Source organism: Ranitomeya variabilis, chromosome 4, assembly GCF_051348905.1.
Source record: "Ranitomeya variabilis isolate aRanVar5 chromosome 4, aRanVar5.hap1, whole genome shotgun sequence".
Classification (NCBI taxonomy): domain Eukaryota; kingdom Metazoa; phylum Chordata; class Amphibia; order Anura; family Dendrobatidae; genus Ranitomeya; species Ranitomeya variabilis.
Window position 1 is genome coordinate 255026674 of NC_135235.1, and position 19739 is coordinate 255046412.

The following is a 19739-nucleotide window of genomic DNA, read 5'->3' on the forward strand; positions in this document are numbered from 1 at the left end:
TTATATTCTATAGAGGACCATGGGGAATGCATTATATTGTATAATAGACCATGGGGAGTGCATTATTGTCTATGAACAATCGTGGGGAGGGCATTATGTTGTATGGAGGACCGTAGGGAGTATATTATCTTGCATGGAGGTCCATGGGGAGTGCATCATATTATATGGAGGACCATAGGGAGTGCATTATATTGTATAGGTGATTTGTGGGTTCATTATCTATATATATAATTGTCTAAGGGTCACTTCCGTCTGTCTGTCCCAGAAATTATATTGTATAGAGGACAAAAGGAGGTTCATTATATTGTAAAGAGGACAATAGGAGGTTCATTATATTGTATATAGCACCATGGGGAGAGCATTATATTTATAGAAACTTAATTCCAGCTCACCCAGTTGCTCTATGCTCATCCATCTGGGGCTCAGACACTGGGTCATGTCGACCATGTAAATTTTTCTTATGTATGCACCATATTTCTTTTGAAAAGTAAAAAGAAAAGGAAAATCCAGGCCTGTTGAGCCGGATTCCAATTTTTTCTATTTTCCTTGATGTGAGAGCATAATATTGTATGGAGGACCATGGGGAGCTCATTACATTCTATGGCGGACCATGGAGAGTACATTATATTCTCTGTAGGGCCGTGTGGAGCGCATTATATTCTATGGAGCACTATGGGGAGCGCGTTATATTGTTTGGAGGACCATGGGGGATTGAATTATATTGTATAGAAGACAATAGGAGGTTCATTATATTGTATGGAGGATCATGGCAAGTGCATTGCATTATATGGAGGACCATGATGAGTGCTTTATATTGTATGGACGACAATAGGGAGCGCATTATATTGTGTAGATGACATTGGTGGGTGAATTATATTGTATTTAGGACCATGGGAAGGTCATTATATTGTATAGAGGACAAAAGGAAATGGTTCATCATATTGTACGGATGACCATGGGGGGTGCATTATATTTTATAGAAGACCTTGGGTTGTGTATTATATTGAATAGAGGACCATGGGAATGCATTATGTTGTATATAGAACAATGGGAGGTGCATGATATTGTAGGAAGGACCATGGAGAGTGCATTAAACTATATAGAGGACCAAGGGGAGTGCATTATATTATATGGGGACCATGGAGAGTACATTGTATTGTATGGAGGACAATTGGAGATTCATTATATTGTATAGATGACCATGGACTAGGACTATGGGCTGTGCATTATATTACATGAAGGATAACAGGGATTGCAATATACTGTATAGAGAACCATGGGCGGTGCATTATACTGTATAGAGGCCATGAGGAGTGCATTATCTTACATGGAGGAGTATGAGGGTGCATTCTATCTTATGGAGGACAATGGGGGGTACGTTATTTATTATATGGAGGACTATGGCGAATGCATTATACTGTATGGAGTACCATGGGGAGTGCATTATATTGTATGGAGGACAAGAGGGGCTAAATTTTATTGTAAGGAGGATCATAGGCGGTGCAATTTTATTCTATTGAGGACCATGGGGAGAGCAATATATTGTATTGTATGTCCATGCTGGACATAAGAAGGATATGGGACTCTCATTGAGTATATGGGGAGGCTATGTGAGGCTCATGCAGTATATAGGAGGCTGTGTGGGGTTCATGGTGTATATGGGGATGCTGTGTGGGGGTCATGCTGTATATGGTGAGGCTGTGGAGGCTCATGCAGTATATAGGGAGGCTGTGTGGGGCTCATACAGTATATGGGGAAGCTGTGTGAGGCTCATGCTGTATATGGGGAGGCTGTATGAGGCTCATGCTGTATATAGGGAGGCTGTGTGGGGCTTATGCTGTATATGGGGAGGCTGTGTGGGGCTCATGCTGTATATAGGAGGCTGTGTGGGGCTCACGCAGTGTATATGGGGAGGCTTTGTGGAGCTCATGCATTGTATAGGGAGGCTGTGTTGGGCTCATGCAGTATATGGGAGGCTGTGTGGGGCTCATGCTGTATACAGGGAGGCTGTGTGGGGCTCATGCTGTATATAGGGAGGTTGTGTGGGGCTCATGCTGTATACAGGGAGGCTGTGTGGGGCTCATGCTGTGTATAGGGAAGCTGTTTGGGGCTCTTGCTGGACATGGGGAGGCTCTGTGGGGCTCATGCTGTATATAGGGAGGCTGTGTGGGGCTCATGCTGTATATAGGGAGGCTGTGTGGGGCTCATGCTGTATATAGGGAGGCTGTGTGGGGCTCATACAGTATATGGGGAGGCTGTGTGAGGTTCATGCAGTATATAGGGAGGCTGTGTGGGGCTCATGCAACATATAGGGAGGTTGTGAGGGGCTCATGCAGTATATAGGGAGGCTGTGTGGGGGTCATGCTGTATATGGGGAGGCTGTGTGAGGCTCATGCTGTATATGGGGAGGCTGTGTGGGGCTCATGCTGTATATAGGGAGGCTGTGTGGGGCTCATGCTGTATATAGGGAGGCTGAGTGGGGCTCATGCTGTATATAGGAGGCTGTGTGGGGCTCATACAGTATATGGGGAGGCTTGTGTGGCTCATGGAATATATAGGGAGGCTGTGTGGGGCTAATGCAGTATATAGGGAGGCTGTGTGGGGCTCATGCAGTATATAGTGAGGCTGTGTGGGGCTCATGTTGTATTTAGGGAGGCTGTGTGGGGATCATGCAGTATATGGGGAGGCTGTATGGGACTCATGCAATATATGGGGTGGCTGTGTGGGGCTCATACTGTATATAGGGAGGCTGTGTGGGGCTCATACAGTATATGGGGAGGCTGTGTGGGGCTCATGGAATATATAGGGAGGCTGTGTGGGGCTCATGCTGTGTATATAGGGAGGCTGTGTAGGTGTCATGTTGTATATAAGGAGGCTGTGTGGGGCTCATGCTGTATATGGGGAGGCTGTGTGGGGCTCATGCTGTATATGGGGAAGCTGTGTGGGGCTCATGGAATATATAGGGAGGCTGTGTTTGGCTCATGCTTTATATGGGAGGCTGTGTGGGGCTCATACAGTGTATGGTGAGGCTGTGTTGGGCTCATGCAGTCTATAGGGAGGCTGTGGGGCTCATGCTGTATATAGGGAGGCTGTGTGGGGCTCATGCTGTATATAGGGAGGCTGTGCGGGGCTCATGCAGTATAAGGGGAGGCTGTGTGGGGCTCATGGAATATATAGGGAGGCTGTGTGGGCCTCATGCTGTATATAGGGAGGCTGTGGGGCTCATGCAGTATATAGGGAGGCTGTGTGGGGCTCTTGCAGTATATGGAGAAACTGTGTGTGGGCTCATGCAGTATATGGGGATGCTGTGTGGGGCTCATGCAGTTTATGGGGAGGCTGTGTGGGGCTCGTGCTGTTATAGGGAGGCTATGTGAGGCTCATGCTGTATATGGAGAGGCTGTGTGGGGCTCATGGAATATATAGGGAGGCTGTTTGGGGCTAATGCAGTATATAGGGAGGCTGTGTGGGGCTCATGCTGTATATAGGGAGGCTGTGTGGGGCTCATGTTGTATTTAGGGAGGCTGTGTGGGGCTCATACAGTATATGGGGAGGTTGTGTGGAGCTCATGCTGTATATAGGGAGGCTGTGTGAGGCTCATGCTGTATATAGTGAGGCTGTGTGGGGCTCATGCAGTATATGGGGAGGCTGTGTGGGGCTCATGCAGTATATGGGGAGGCTGTGTGGGGTTCATTCAGTATATGGGGAGGTTGTGTGGAGCTCATGCTATATATAGGGAGGCTGTGTGAGGCTCATGCTGTATATAGGGAGGCTGTGTGAGGCTCATGCTGTATATAGTGAGGCTGTGTGGGGCTCATGCAGTATATGGGGAGGCTGTGTGGGGCTCATGGAATATATAGCGAGGCTGTGTTGGGCTCATGCAGTATATAGGGAGGCTGTGGGGCTCATGCTGTATATAGGGAGGCTGTGTGGGGCTCATGTTGTATATGGGGAGGCTGTATGGGGCTCATGCAGTATAAGGGGAGGCTGTGTGGGGCTCATGCTGTATATAGGGAGGCTGTGTGGGCTCATGCAGTATATGGGGATGCTGTGTGGGGCTCATGCTGTATATAGGGAGGCTGTGTGGGGCTTATGGAATATATAGGGAGGCTGTGTGGGGCTAATGCAGTGTATAGGGAGGCTGTGTGGGGCTCATGCTGTATATAGGGAGGCTGTGTGGGGCTCATGCAGTATATGGGGAGGCTGTGTGGGGCTCATGCAGTATATAGGAAGGCTGTGTGGGGCTCATGCAGTATATACGGAGGCTGTGTGGGGCTCATGCAGTATATAGGGAGGCTGTGTGGGGCTCATGCAGTATATAGGGAGGCTGTGTGGGGCTCATGCAGTATATAGGAAGGCTGTGTGAGGCTCATGCAGTATATACGGAGGCTGTGTGAGGCTCATGCAGTATATGGGGAGGCTGTGTGGGGCTCATGCAGTATATAGGAAGGCTGTGTGGGGCTCATGCAGTATATAGGAAGGCTGTGTGAGGCTCATGCAGTATATACGGAGGCTGTGTGAGGCTCATGCAGTATATACGGAGGCTGTGTGGGACTCATGCAGTATATAGGAAGGCTGTGTGGGGCTCATGCAGTATATAGGAAGGCTGTGTGAGGCTCATGCAGTATATACGGAGGCTGTGTGAGGCTCATGCAGTATATACGGAGGCTGTGTGGGGCTCATGCAGTATATAGGGAGGCTGTGTGACGCTCATGCAGTATATACGGAGGCTGTGTGAGGCTCATGCAGTATATACGGAGGCTGTGTGGGGCTCATGCAGTATATAGGAAGGCTGTGAGGCTCATGCAGTATATAGGAAGGCTGTGTGGGGCTCATGCAGTATATACGGAGGCTGTGTGGGGCTCATGCAGTATATAGAGGCTGTGTGAGGCTCATGCAGTATATAGGGAGGCTGTGTGGGGCTCATGCAGTATATAGGGAGGCTGTGTGGGGCTTATGCAGTATATACGGAGGCTGTGTGGGGCTCATGCAGTATATACGGAGGCTGTGTGAGGCTCATGCAGTATATGGGGAGGCTGTGTGGGGCTCATGCAGTATATAGGGAGGCTGTGTGGGGCTCATGCAGTATATAGGAAGGCTGTGTGGGGCTCATGCAGTATATAGGAAGGCTGTGTGAGGCTCATGCAGTATATGGGGAGGCTGTGTGAGGCTCATGCAGTATATGGGGAGGCTGTGTGAGGCTCATGCAGTATATACGGAGGCTGTGTGGGGCTCATGCAGTATATAGGGAGGCTGTGTGGGGCTCATGCAGTATATAGGGAGGCTGTGTGGGGCTCTTTGCTGGACATGGGGAGGCTGTGTGTGGCTCATGCAGTATATACGGAGGCTGTGTGGGGCTCATGCAGTATATAGGAAGGCTGTGAGGCTCATGCAGTATATACGGAGGCTGTGTGGGGCTCATGCAGTATATACGGAGGCTGTGTGGGGCTCATGCAGTATATACGGAGGCTGTGTGAGGCTCATGCAGTATATAGGGAGGCTGTGTGGGGCTCATGCAGTATATAGGGAGGCTGTGTGGGGCTCTTTGCTGGACATGGGGAGGCTGTGTGGGTCTAAGACTTCAGCAGGCGGAAAATTACTTTGTAAAGGCTGGCAAGTTGGGAGATACGCTTTTCTGTGACCCCAGCAGTTTTTTATTTAGTTTTTTTTTTAAGGGGGAACTATTGGAACTTCTGCTCCAGTGCACCATGATTTCTATGTACGCCCCTGCTTATATGGCTCCTGTAATGCAGAGTATATTCCCCATATTGCTGGGTTCTCCTCCGTTGTCCGTGCTCCATCTCCTGACAGCAGTGGTAGACCAGTGACATGGAGCTGCTGTCCCCTAATGTATAATTCAGGGTCTCATCCTCATTTATCAAAACTGTTCATTAAATTGTCTTTGTTGCCCATAGCAACCAACCAGAGTTCAGCTTTCATTTCTCAAAATGCTTAGGTAAAATGACCGCTGATCACTGATTGGTTGTTATGAGCACAGTAGATAGTCCTGATGTACGGCTGTGTGCACACGTTGTGTTTTTGCTGCGTTTATTCAGTGCAGATTTGTCATAAAACGTAAAGTGTTTCTTGATTCCAGAAAAGTGAATGAGAATCCTGAAGTCTCATGCTCACCTTGCTTATCTGTGACTTGCAGATTTGGTGCAGATTTAAATCCGTAGCATGTCAATTCTTTCAGCGTTTTTCCTGCAGATTTCACTCATTCTGAGTGGGGAAAAATCTGCCCCAAACTCACAAGTAAGGCTACTTTCACACTAGCGTTTTTGGCTGCATGTCGCAATGCGTCGTTTAGGAGTAAAAACGCATCCTGCAAAGTTGTCTGCAGGATGCGTTTTTTCCCCATAGACTAACATTACCGACGCATTGCGACGCACTGCCACACGTCGCAACCGTCGTGCGACGGTTGCGTCGTGTTTTCGCGCACCGCCGCCACCAAAAAAAGTTACATGTAACGTTTTCTTGTGCGTCGGGACCGCCATTTTCGACCGCACATGCGCGGCCGAAACTCCGCCCCCTCCTCCCCGAACCTTACAATGAAGCAGCGGAAGCGTCTTAAGACTGCTTCCGCTGCCAACGTCGGGCATTTTCTTCACATTATGCGTCGGTACGTCGGGCCAACGCAGCGCGACGGCCCCGTACCGACGCTAGTGTGAAAGCAGCCTAAACAATGCAGCAAAAATGCGCGTTTTGCCACAGAGTTTTACCTGACATGACTTCTTTTAGACAAGTCTTCAACCACCTCTATAGCTGCATGGGAGACATACAGAGTGACAAGGAGGGTGAAGCTGGGGGTCCGGGGAAGAGTCTGAGCTGTCAGGAGGGATTCATAGCTGGAGAGGTCATCTTACAGGTCACATGACATCAGAGACTGACTTCCTGTTGGAGCGCCCCCAAGGGCTAGGGGTACTCGACATCGGGTCCTTCGGTTCTCAAGGGGGATGTCATAGTGGCTGACCCGGTCCGTGGCCCTTGGGAGGTCCGTTGTAAAAGGGGAAAGGTATTTAGAGGGATATGTTCGTGACACCACCTGTGGTATTCGGTCAGGGTGACCGACGCTGCTTAGGGGTCCGCTGGGGTGATGATATGGCAGCTAGATGGTATACCTTCCCACAGGTGAAGTGTGCCCCAGGGCTTCCCAGAGTGTAGATGGTGGATGGTGTGAGACGCAGTGAAGAACGAGGACACAAGGTTGCAGTCTCTTTACCTTTACTGAAGACTTCAGCATCCACAGTCCAGAGCACCAGATCACAGGGCAGGCAGAGTCCGCCCGGTTTGGAGGCAAATCTAGAGTCCCCTTATCCAGGTGGAAATCAGTAGCCTTCCTCTAGCGCCTGGGTGTTGTAGTACCTTATTGCTGAGCCTCTCATAAGGTCCTCACAACTGTTGTAGATGTTCTAGATGTTGTGTCTCTCTCTGTCCCCCCAGATGGATAGGACAAACCTGTATGACCGGTGGCCTGAGGCTTTTTACAGGGCCTCTATCATGCCCCAGCCTCTCGTGGGTGCCACCTTGCCTCCTGGGTATAGGGCGGGAAGGTAACGTGGATTTAGCTGTCCTGCCGGTCTCTGGAGCAAGGCATAGTGAACTGTTGCTCCCTCGGTTTTCCGGCTACCGGGATCCTGCGCCTCAGAAGGAGGCAGCCTGTGTAGGGCAGAACTCCTTCTGTTTTTCTCTCCTTTTGCTATGACTTCTCCTCACTCTCTACAATACAGTTCTCTGTTCGTGTCTCTTTCTGGAAGCTGCCGCACGTGGGGCAGGCGCAGCTCTGTGTCCTTCTGTCTAGGCCTCGGACAGGATCCCACCCCAACTACCTGAGCAGAGCTCAGATAGCAACTGCCTGAGCGGAGCTCAGCCAGCTTCTGTCTAACTTCCTATCCAGACCACCAGTTTTACCTAATTGTGACGAGTGCCCTAATAAATAGGAGCATAGCTCCCCCTGGTGGACTGGAGTGTGAAATGTGTTGTGTTGGTGTTACCTGGTAGTGAGATCTCCTTTATCGCCTCCAACCGTAACACCACTCCCCCTAGAGGAGAATGATATTACTGCAACGACCAGGACCCTGGGGCGCTGCACTGTCAACACATTAGTGCATGTACTGTAATAGTTATCAGACCGGAGATCACATGACCCAACTCCCTATAATGAAGGGGGGATGTGTCAATGTAACTGATGTGGGATGAAAGAAAGCACTTCTGGACGACCCTTACATTATACATTTCTGGGCAGTCCACTCATTAATCTGCACTGACGGTCTAAAACATCAATGGAGTGTAAGCAGCTAGCACAAGATGGTGAAGCTGTGGGGTGGCGAGCAGACTGTCAGCCAGACTTCCCAGACAGTAGGGAAAACCTGGCTTATTACCATGCTCACCATCTCCATGGTTGAATACACTGTGCTAAACCAGCGCTTCTGTATACAGAGTAAGAAGAGATTAGAAGACATGGACTGTGCTTCCTTCTCCAGATCCAGAGAACATGTGACGCTAGATGTAGGGAGGGACCAGGAGCTGCTTGGCTGTAGGAGGTCAGGTCAGCTCTGCCATGCAGGCCGGAGGCTGAAATTCTCCTGTAACTGGGGAGAATATAGCAGCCTAAGCTACAGGGTAAATTAGCACTAATAAGAATGTTAACCCCTTTATGACCGTGGAAATGTTGGTACGTCCAAGGTCGCCTCCCCCTGATTTTATCAGCTGACATGTGACCCTAACAGCTGCGGTTGGAATCGCTATCCACCCGCGGCTGTTAAGGCTACTTTCACACTAGCGTCGGGCCCGGCCCGTCGCAGTGCGTCGGGCCGAAGTCACCAACGCTAGCGTTGTCTCCGACGCACAACGGGGGCAGCGAATGCATTTTTCCAGCGCATCCGCTGCCCCATTGTGAGGTGCGGGGAAGTGCGGGGAGGTGGGGGCGGAGTTCCGGCCGCGCATGCGCGGACGGAAACAGCGGACCGTCGGGAGCAAAAAACGTAACATGTAGCGTTTTTTGGTCCCGAAGGTCCGCCACAACACGGCGCAACCATCGCACGACGGTTGCGACGCGTGTCAATCCGTCGCATAATGTTAGTCTATGGGGAAAAAACGCATCCTGCAAACACTTTTGCAGGATGCGTTTTTTCGGCAAAACGACGCATTGTGGCGGATTGCAGTTAACGCCAGTGTGAAAGTAGCCTAACATGTTTAATGCCGCTGTCAATCTCTGACAGCGGAATGTAACATGATCGTGCCGGAAGCGCATCACAAACCCTGCCCATCGACACCCACGTCACATGACCGCGGGCTGCTAATGAATTGGCATGACAACCCAGAGTCTGCGGAGACCACTGTCATTGTCATCACCCAAACTGCTGTGAGTATTTTAGCTACAGAAACGCCCTGCCATGTGTAGCACAGGTGATCGGAGGATCGCAGCTTCTAGTCTCCCATGGACCATTGTACCCAGTAAAAAGTAAAAACACATTCCCCCCATATGAACAAGAAAAGGGAATCTAAAAAATGCCATAAAAAGTAAGCCCCATGTAAGGCAAAAAAAGGCAAAACTTTTGAATATCCAAGTGAGAACATTCTTTTTAGAGCACTTATAAGCGCATGTATGAGAAAACCCGAAAAAGTGTATGGTCAGGAATGGGGGGGTGCAGCCTGGTCGCAAACTGGTTAAACAGCTAGAATACTGAAGGCGAGTGATCTTTATATATGGAAAAAAAATACTGGAGCGATTTTCTAAAAAGGAGACTGTCAGCAGGTTTGTCTGCAAATTTATATTTTTAGCTGCATCATAACTGAGAAAATGTAGCTTTAATCTGAGTTACGTTGCTCCCGAGTTTTGGGAATTCTGTGACTATGACATGCCCCTGGCATTCTGCAGTAAGTGCTTTACCGCACCTCTGCTCTGGAGTGACAGTTGTAGCATTCGTCCAGATGCCCGTTTAGATGCCCCTCCAGATGCAAGTCAATTTGAAAATGGCGCCCGCCATGCCTGCGCAGTAGCAGCTATCAGTATGTATAGATTCCATAGCTGCTATTGCGCAGGCGCTGGCATCACTATCTTGGAGGAGGAAATCTTTTCTTTCTTCTCCAGCTAGATTGCGCCGCCGGGGCCTGCACAATAGCAGCTATCGGATCTCTATATACACCGGTAGCTGCTACTGCGCAGGTGCGGCAAGTGCCATTTTCAAATTTTTTTTTTTTCTCCAAGCTGAATAACATGAATAAAATGTATTCGTGTCACAGTAAACATGCGATTATGCTGCAGTGCAGGTGGTACGGCCGGCACCTTCCTGCAGAAGCACTTTTTATGTATATACAGATATTCAATATGCAAACTAGTGGGCAGGTCAGTGAGGGATCAGTGACCTGTCAGCAGTCGGCATTATTAATATATTATCAGACACCATATACACCAAACACACCTTAGGGCATGAGAATCTCATTAACACAAAACTGAAAATACAGATTAAAGAACAACCACATCGCCCAAGGTATCATTGTAAGGCCGGGGTCACACTTGCAAGTGCAATGCGAGACCCTCACCTCAATTCCTGGCACTGCTGCCGGCACTTGGGACCGGAGTGTTCAGCTGTATAGAAATCCATGCAGCCGCACACTCCAGTCCCAAGTGCCGGAAGCAGTGCTGGGTATTGAGGCGAGAAACTCGCGCCGGTTTCTCACATTGCACTCACAAGAGTGACCTTGGCCTAATCAGTATAACGGCGCCAACCTGACACTGTGTGTAGGTTACTGTGCACAATCCTGCTGACAGGATCCCTTTAAGCACCTTTTCAGATCTCCCATCTAGAGCTGCCAGCACAATACTGTAGCACTTTGCTGTTTCCATCAGTCCCATAAATTTTGAGTTGAAAATAGCAATATGCATGTTTCACCACTATCATATACAAAAACCCTCGTCAATGGACGACTGCAGGGGTCCTTTTCTAGTGATCATGAGAGTCCCAGAGTAAGATAGGTGATAAGTAGAGTCAGGAAAATGTATTCAAGTGAAGTTCAATTTTACAAACATCACTATTCTTTTCCATATTTTTTGTAGTTTGCTCCTAAGGAATTCAGTAAAATAGTTTCCACAATTTTTGTTGAACTGTACAGAGTCGGCCGAAGGTTAAAAAACTAATGTCTCTGCTGCTTGTTGTCCCCCTTACGGTCCTCAACACCTCTACTTGCCATCACTGTGCCATGAAACCTCAGGCATCTTCACACTAGGCTGGGAGTAGACCCTGGGTGTCCCTGAGTCTGGAAGTCCTGGTCTACAGTACTCGTTGTAAGGCTGTGGCACATGTCGTAACATCATGACTTGCTTCATGACTCTAGCAAGGGACTTCCAGCTGCAAGTAGGCCCCAGGACATCTCTTTGGATAAGCAGGGAATTCACAGGCCTAGTCACGGACAGAAGTCCCGGCCTAGTGTGAAGATGACCGGGTTCCATCAGCGCATGCTGGCAGTAAGGAGCAGCGCCAAGGACCTTGTGGATGACAAAGAGCAGAAAAGTGGAGCTGTGAGGGGAGTATTAATTTTCTGGGTATTTTTTCCTGCATATTATGCTTCGGGAGTCTTACCATACCCCAGTACCTGAGAGCTTAGTAAAGGAAATCGAATTAGCTGAGAATAAATTCACTGTAAATCGAATGTCCAGGTAAAATCCAGAATGCTGTAGATAAGCCCCTGATGCCGGTGGGCTTAGCTCATCTTCGATTTTGGGAGTGACAGGTTCTCTTTAACAGACAGAACCGTATAAGATTAATTACATGAATACTAAGTTGCTTATTAATAAAATCCATTAAAGGGATCCTGTCACCAAGTTTGGCCTGTGTGAGATACGGCCACCACCTTTTAGGGATGATATACAGTATTCTATAGTGCGGTATATCTGCCCTCAACCCGACCTGTAAGAGAAAAAGACCTTTTATTATACTCACCTGCAGGGCGGTCCGGTCCAAACGGTGACAATGTTCTTAATCCGACGCCTCCCATCTTCTTATGATCGCCGTCCTCCTTGCTTTGTGTAGATGACACGTCCTTGCATCATCCGCACAGTTTCCTCGGCATCGCGCTCCTGTGCAGTCATACTTCTCAGCCCTTTTGAGTGGAGAGCGAAGTACTGCAGTGAGCATACGTCAAGGTTCTTTGTCTTTTCCCGGCACCTGCGCACTGAAATACTTTATTCTGCGCTCAATCTGGCAGAGAAGTATGACTGCACAGGAGCGCTATGCCGAGAAGACTGTGTGGATGACGCAGGGACACGTCATCCATGCGAAGCAAGAAGGAGGACAAGAATCGTAGGAAGATGGGAGGTGCCGGACCAAGAACATCGACACCCCTCGGACCGGACCGCCCCGCAGGTGGGACTAATAAAAGGTCTTTTTCTTGTCTCACGGGTCAGGTTGAGGCAGATATATCGCATTATAGAAGGCTGTATATCAGCCCTGAATGGTGGTGTCATATCTCATATTGGCCAAACCTGGTGACAGCTTCGCTTTAACACAATTTATGAAATGAAGAACAAGCTTTACTTAGAACAGAAGATTTCCTCAGTGCGAATAATGTCCTGTAAATGTTAGATTTATTCTGACATTTCCCATTCATCCCCCCTGGTAGGAAGCAGCGGTGTTTGGCCATCCAGCTCCAGCATAATCTCTCATTCCATCAAGGATAGATTATTATTCCACCATGTGATCGGAGTTGGAAGCTTTGGAAAGGTCCTGATGGCGGAAGATACTTTAACCCGCAAAGAATTTGCAGTGAAGATCATCGGCAAAACAGCCCTGCTGGCCGGAGGGGATAGGCTGGATGTGATGGTGGAGAGGCGAGTTCTGCAGCTGGCATCTGGAAGCCCCTTCCTCGTCCACTCAGCCTTCGCATTTCAGACCAAGGTATCATTGTGACTACTTAGCGCTATAAGATTTGGCCACTTCTCTAATGTTGGTGACCTGTTCATCTGAATGGGAGCTGTCCTGCAGGACCCAGGAGTGACCACTAAACCTTGTGTGCTCCGTACACTGCTCACATCCGGCTTTTAGAGGAGACGGTAACAGCTGATTGGACCTTAGAGCCACCTCCACAGAATGCAGCCTTAGTGCTGCTGAAGGTGGCTCTTTTACCTTAGTAGGCCCTGGGGGTAGTGACAGGTTCCCTTTAATGACATATTCTGAGGATGGGCTCATTATAAGAGTGAAAAACCCCTTTATCAATTGTCGCTGCACTACAAGCCTCACTGCTCAATGGGCAATACCTCTGCCAGGGACAAACTTTACAGATGTGATGTAGGAGGTATTAATGTGCAGAACAAAATGGCTCTAATAGTTATCCATTTTTTTGAGGTTGGATTGAAAACAATAGCCAGCTTGCTAGTGTTTTTGAGGTTTTACGGCTCTTACATATTATGTTACCTTTATTCTCGGGGTGTTTATGATTATGGTAAAACCAGCTACAACGCTCCTGCGGAAAGTGAGTATATGTTTATTTTTTATTTTTTTAACCTGTCATACGTGGCTTGGCAATATACTACGTGGCTTTGCAATATACTACGTGGCTCTGTGCTGTATACTACGTCACTGGGCAATATACTACGTGGCTGGGCAATATACTACGTGGCTCTGTGCTGTATACTACGTGGCTCTGTGCTGTATACTACGTGGCTGGGCAATATACTACGTGGCTGGGCAATATACTACGTGGCTGGGCAATATACTACGTCACTGGGCAATATACTACGTGGCTCTGTGCTGTATACTACGTGGCTCTGTGCTGTATACTACGTGGCTGGGCAATATACTACGTCACTGTGCAATATACTACGTGGCTCTGTGCTGTATACTATGTGGCTCTGTGCTGTATACTACGTGGCTGGGCAATATACTACGTGGCTGGGCAATATACTACGTGGCTGGGCAATATACTACGTGGCTCTGTGCTGTATACTACGTCACTGGGCAATATACTACGTGGCTCAGTGCTGTATACTACGTCACTGGGCAATATACTACATCACTGGGCAATATACTACGTCACTGGGCAATATACTACGTCACTGGGCAATATACTACGTGGACATACATATTCTAGAATACCCAATGCGTTAGAATCGGGCCACAATCTAGTATTCTACATAATTGTTTAGAATGTTAGGGGTCCCAGCAGTTAAAACACCTTTTTCATTCAATGAGTGACTACATATCACAGCAATATGCTTTCATTTAACTTTCTTGGATAGAAAACCCCTTTAAGTAGTAAAATCTGTATTTGTCTTTAGTGTATAATAAATGCAAATGTTCCATATTACAGATTAATATTTTCTTTGGAATGGAGTACATGCGCTGTGGGGACTTTCACCAACTTCTAGAAAGGAATGGGCCACTAGACATCGCCAGTGCCAGGTAATGTGTTAAAAGAGTTGTCCGATCTCAGAAGAAAAGTCATCAGTCACTGTACATGACTGCAGACTGCCAGATTGTGACAGGGGGCAATGCGCACACAGTCACGACTTCCCTGTGTTCCCCAATCAGGTGGGCGATCCTGTGTACAATTTGCACATTTGTGGTCACGTGCTGACTAGTCTCACCCGGCTTCTCTCAGTAGTAAAGAATTGAGAGACGTGCAGGGTACAGTCAGAACATAATCGCCAATATGTAATTTTCATACACTCATTCATTCATTCATTCATTCATTCATTCCTACCTTCTCGAGACTGCAGTACTGATAGTGTGCACTTCTTACACCGTCACGATTCGGCGGTCATATACAGTGACTGCAGACTTTTCTTCTGAGACCGGACAACCCTTTTATAAAACCCTCTAAGTTAAGAGGAATAATATAGAATAATGCTTCTAATGACTGATATGATTGCCAGGTTTCCTCTCTATGGGATCTGATACTTATTCATTTTCTCTTTGTCAGATTCTATACCGCCGAACTGGTGTGTGGGATCCAGTTCCTCCATTCAAGAGGCGTCATCCACAGGTAATCTAGTCAGTGTTAGGCCGGGTCACACCAGCGTATATTCTCTCATCTAAGAGAATCCGGACGATTATCCAAATCGCACGTTGATTAAACTCTGAACAGAATTTGATCAGAGTGATCACAGTGTGATTTCATTTTTTCGGATGAGGAGAAGATGGGAAAAAAAAGTCTCCATCATCTGCAATCAGACTGCACTCAGATGTCATCCGAGTGTAGTGTGATGTTTTCCATGGACTCATTGACTTGCATATTGAAGCATGATCCGATAATCTGATCCAACTCGGGCATGTTGCGATCGGAAACAATCAGACATGTACACGGCCCCATAGAATAACATTGGTCCGAGTGCAATCTGATGTTTTGTCACCCAGTGACAGAATGATGCGCTGTACCTGGGGTCTAGTCGTCCTGTCTGGTGTCACAGACAGGAAGCTGCAGATGAGCGGCCGTCACATGTCATACAGTGATCCCTACAGTGCGCAGGTAGGGTACATAGTAATGGAGTCATCTCAGATGAGCAAAGTACAGCAGGAAGAGAAAAGCGGTTTATTCCCATCTGTCATCATGTGACCACAGATAGAAGAAGAACACTTACTTTATACTCAGGTTATTTTTCTTTTTCTTACAGAGACCTAAAGCCCGAGAACATCCTGGTGGCTGAGACGGGCCATATTAAGATCACGGATTACGGTCTAGCACTTGACAACATGCACGGAGACCAAACAGCCACCGGATTCGCTGGAACAATAGGTGACATGGCTCCTGAGGTGAGAATAGAATGTTTTTATTTTTTGTATATACCGTATTTTTCGCTTTGTAAGACGCTCCGGATTATAAGACGCACCCCAAATTTTGAGGAGAAAAATAGGAAAAAACTTTTTAATAAATTGGTGGGGCGTCTTATAATCCATGCGTCTTATTACTTACCAGGGGTTGTGGCTGTGGTGGATCAGGGTCCCAGGGTCGTTGCTGGAGGCAGGAGTGGAGCATTGCTGCAGGCTGGGATGAGGGGTTCTGCAGGGGGCTCCTGTGCTGCAGGGGGGCTCCTGTGCTGCAAGCTGGGATGAGGGGTCTGCAGGGGGCTCCTGTGCTGCAGGGCTGTCTCCGGTGCTGCGGGGTCTCTGGCGACATTTTGTGAAAGGCCAGAGCCCCCGGCAGTTCGTCCATGCGTTCCTGTATGACTGACTCCGGGAAAATGGCCGCCGGAATCTCGAGAGATGAGATCTCAGCGCTGAAATCTCATCTCCCGAGATTCCGGTGGCCATTTTCCCGAAATTAGTCATACTGGAACGCATGGACGAACTGCCGGGGGGCTCTGGTCTTTCACAAAATGTCGCCAGAGCCCCCCGCAGCACCGGAGCCTCCAGCATCACCCGGGGCAGCAGCGGACAACCCCGGCAGCGGCGGCGGACGACAGCGGAGGCGGGCGGTAGCGGCGGCGGACACCCCCTCATCCCAGCCTGTAATGGTAAGCGGTATATCCGCTTTGTTAGACGCACTCACATTTCCCCCCCAAATTTGGGGGAAATAAAGTGCGTCTTACAAAGCGGAAAATACGGTAAAAGGTTTTTCAGGTAATTTCACATTGATTAGCTTTATTTATGCGCGTTCACCAATATAAAATCATTGGGGGTCCGATCCCACTGATTAGCTGTTCTTACAGAAGCAACCAGAGCAGAACATCGCACCTCTGTACTGTTTAGTGGTCAGTACTGAGGACTGCAGATCAGACCGTGTTCATTTCAGTAGGGACTAATCTGTAGTACCAGCAATGGCCACTAACCAGTGAGGGGAGCTGTGACGCCTGTTTATTGGTTATACCACCGGCGGAGGTGATAACAGCTAATCAGTGGGACTGCCGGGTGTTGGCTCCCACCATTCTTATATTGATGATCTGTTCTGCTCATCAATATAAAGTATTAGAAACCCCCTATAAATGATTTTCATTATAAATATCACCCATCCCCAGAAAAGGTGAGAAATGTGTGACCTCCGGGGGCTTCACTGCTATGTACCCCACAATCACCAAATGGGAGGACCAGAGCCTCCTACTCTTCCCAGGCTACATGTCTACATGGACAGTGAACTATGGCCGACCAGGTGTAATGCTGAGTTATCCGGACCATAGATGTCCTAAAGGGTTAATAAAATGCGTAATGATGATACAGGAAAATGTGTTATTTTATGTGCATTTATTACATTTATTACATAACACGCATCAGTTGTATCTAGTACATCGGACTAAGCTGCTCTGTGTATATTAGACAAGGCCAGCCGCCACCTCAATACTATCAGCCATAATGCCACAGATAGCTCCTTAACCCCTTCATGGCATATGGCGGACATGCCGGATATATGTTGTGTCTCTGCTTTCATGCGGGCTCACCCGCAGAGCCTTCATCTTTTCCGGCAGATGATGGGTGATTTAATGAGCCATCATGTGCCGTTATCAGCTGCGGGTGTGACACTGCTCTGTCTACGTCTGTTAACCTGTTAAATCCTGCGGTCAATCTCAGACAATGGCATTTAACATGTGCAGGCGGGGGTGTGCGTTTTTCCATACTCCCATCAATGGGCCCATGACATGATCATGATCTCAGAAAATGGCAACACAAGTAAAGGTTGTTTTTTTTTTACAAATCTAAGATTTTCTTTTTCACCACTTAAATAAAAAAAATATATACATTTTTGGAATGAGTAATTTCACTGACCTGGATAATGATATTGTCAGTTTTATCACATAATGAACATGGTAAATAAAAAAAATGTAAGTGCATCACATGATAAAACGAATGATGTCAAGTACAACTCGTCCTTCAAAAAACAAGCTCTCATATAGTTATGTGGACGGAAAAATAAAAAAGTTATGGCTCTTCAAAGAAGGAACATGCTAAAACAAAAAAAGCTGACAATCTCTTGGTATGAAGGGGTTACAGTGTGAGCCGGTAACACACTGAGCCGAGCATTGTGTGCGCCGTCACACCCATATATATTACATTCACTCTGTTAGTATAGTTTATTAAGTTCATTTATGGAGCATAATTATGGAAGATCCTTTGTGCCTCTGACTGAGTAGTAAGGCTTACTGCCATTACTATAGGATCACATAACAATATGAGTGACATATACGTGCGGTGACAGGAGGTGGCACTACTAATAATGCTGCTCTATGGCAGATCCTGGACATGCAGCAGTATTACGCCGGAGTCGACTGGTTCTCGCTTGGAGTCATCATAAACCAGATGCTGACCAGTTTTACTACCTACAATCCTGCAGTGTTTGATGAGTCCTCCTCCGGCGCCAAGGACATCATTGAACAGGTCAGTATGTTCCCGGTATAAGGGTCTAGTATTGGGGTCATACAATGTTAGTAGTCCCTGACCCGGAGGCTGTAATTGTACTGAACACAGTCTTACACAGACATCTTCTCCCAATCCTCAACCTCGTAAACAACATTTACTATGTCCCGCTATGGATAAGAGAAGTAGAGATCCATTGCTTGCACCCCCTCATCACTAAATATCACTATCATATACCATCACAGCACACAACGCGTCATGGAGAGCAACAATCAGAAAGAAGTGATCACTGTGTATAATCTTTCCTGGTCAGATCACAGGGCTCACTCACTAAATCCTAAATACATTTCTCCTTTTCAGCTCCTGCAGGAAGATCCAGTTCAGCGACTAGGAGTCCATGGTAACATCCGAGAACACCTCTTCTTCCAGCGAATTGATTGGGTCTCTGTGGAAGCCCTTAGGATGGCCCCACCATACATCCCTGTAGTAAGTAATGGGAGAATTCTCCCATGGATCTGAATAAGATTCTCTCCCACAATCGTCTACGCTTTTGGTTCTGTGATACATTATGTTTAGTGTCAGGGTTGGAAAATAATTTGGCTCGCGTTATTGGACAATGTAATCTCTTAGCAGTGTATGTCTAGTCTACAGGATTGTTCTTCTTTCAGGCCCTTTTGAGGGTTACATGCAAATAATTAACTAGTTATAAGTTCTGTTAGGTACAAGCCATTTAAAGGGAATCTGTCACCCCAAAAATCGTATATGAGCTAAGGCCACTGGCATCAGGGGCTTATCTAAAGCATTCTGTAATGCTGTAGATAAGCCCCCGATGTAACCTGAAAGGTAAGAAAAACAGGTTATATTATACTCACCCAGGGGCGGTCCCTTTTCGTTTCGGGACCGATAGGTGTCGCGGTCCGGGTCCAGGGTCTCCTATCTTCATTCGATGACGTCCTCTTCTTATCTTCCTGCCGCGGCTCCTGTTGAGGGCAGAGCGAAGTACTGCTGGGCCTCTCTGACCTTTCCCGGCGCCTGCGCACTGCAGTACTTTGCTCTGCCCTCAACAGGGCACACAAAGTACACCTGCGCCGAAGCCGCGGCAGGAAGACAAGAAGAGGACGTCATCGTATAAAGATAGGAGGCGCCGCACCCATCAGACCCGAAATTAACCAGGACCGCCCCTGGGTGAGTATAATATAACCTGTTTTTCTTACCTTTCAGGTTACATCGGGGGCTTATCTACAGCATTACAGAATGCTGTAGATAAGCCCCTGATGCTGGTGGCCTGAGCTCATATACAATTTTTGGGGGTGACAGATTCCCTTTAATCAGACAAAGCATTGCATAGCCGTCTGTAGCTGGAGCTAGAGAAGACCGCCCTTGGTAAAACATTTTTTTACATGAGCCCTCCATAAGGAGCAGTTCATAAGATTTTTATATTTTTCATGCAGACCTGGAAGT

General features: G+C 47.7%; 2 protein-coding genes across 7 annotated transcripts in view; one reads left to right on the forward strand and one right to left on the reverse strand.

Moving 5' to 3' along the window:
* Window positions 1-19739, reverse strand: part of VSIG10L2 (V-set and immunoglobulin domain containing 10 like 2) — a 221818-nt gene that overhangs the window by 138122 nt on the left and 63957 nt on the right. The gene's annotated exons all lie outside the window — the stretch shown is intronic.
* The window catches only part of LOC143764197 (protein kinase C delta type-like), a 74620-nt gene that overhangs the window by 51837 nt on the left and 3044 nt on the right, over window positions 1-19739 (forward strand). For 2 of the 3 annotated variants that reach the window (XM_077249541.1, XM_077249542.1), the window contains 6 exons: window positions 12619-12893; window positions 14305-14396; window positions 14917-14979; window positions 15608-15746; window positions 18156-18299; window positions 18639-18764. In XM_077249541.1, coding sequence (XP_077105656.1) covers window positions 12726-12893; window positions 14305-14396; window positions 14917-14979; window positions 15608-15746; window positions 18156-18299; window positions 18639-18764 — 732 coding nt within the window. In that variant the 5' untranslated portion in view covers window positions 12619-12725. Of the gene's footprint in view, window positions 1-9339; window positions 9362-12618; window positions 12894-14304; window positions 14397-14916; window positions 14980-15607; window positions 15747-18155; window positions 18300-18638; window positions 18765-19739 lie in introns of those variants that run through there. The other variant, XM_077249543.1, reaches the window with a different exon arrangement.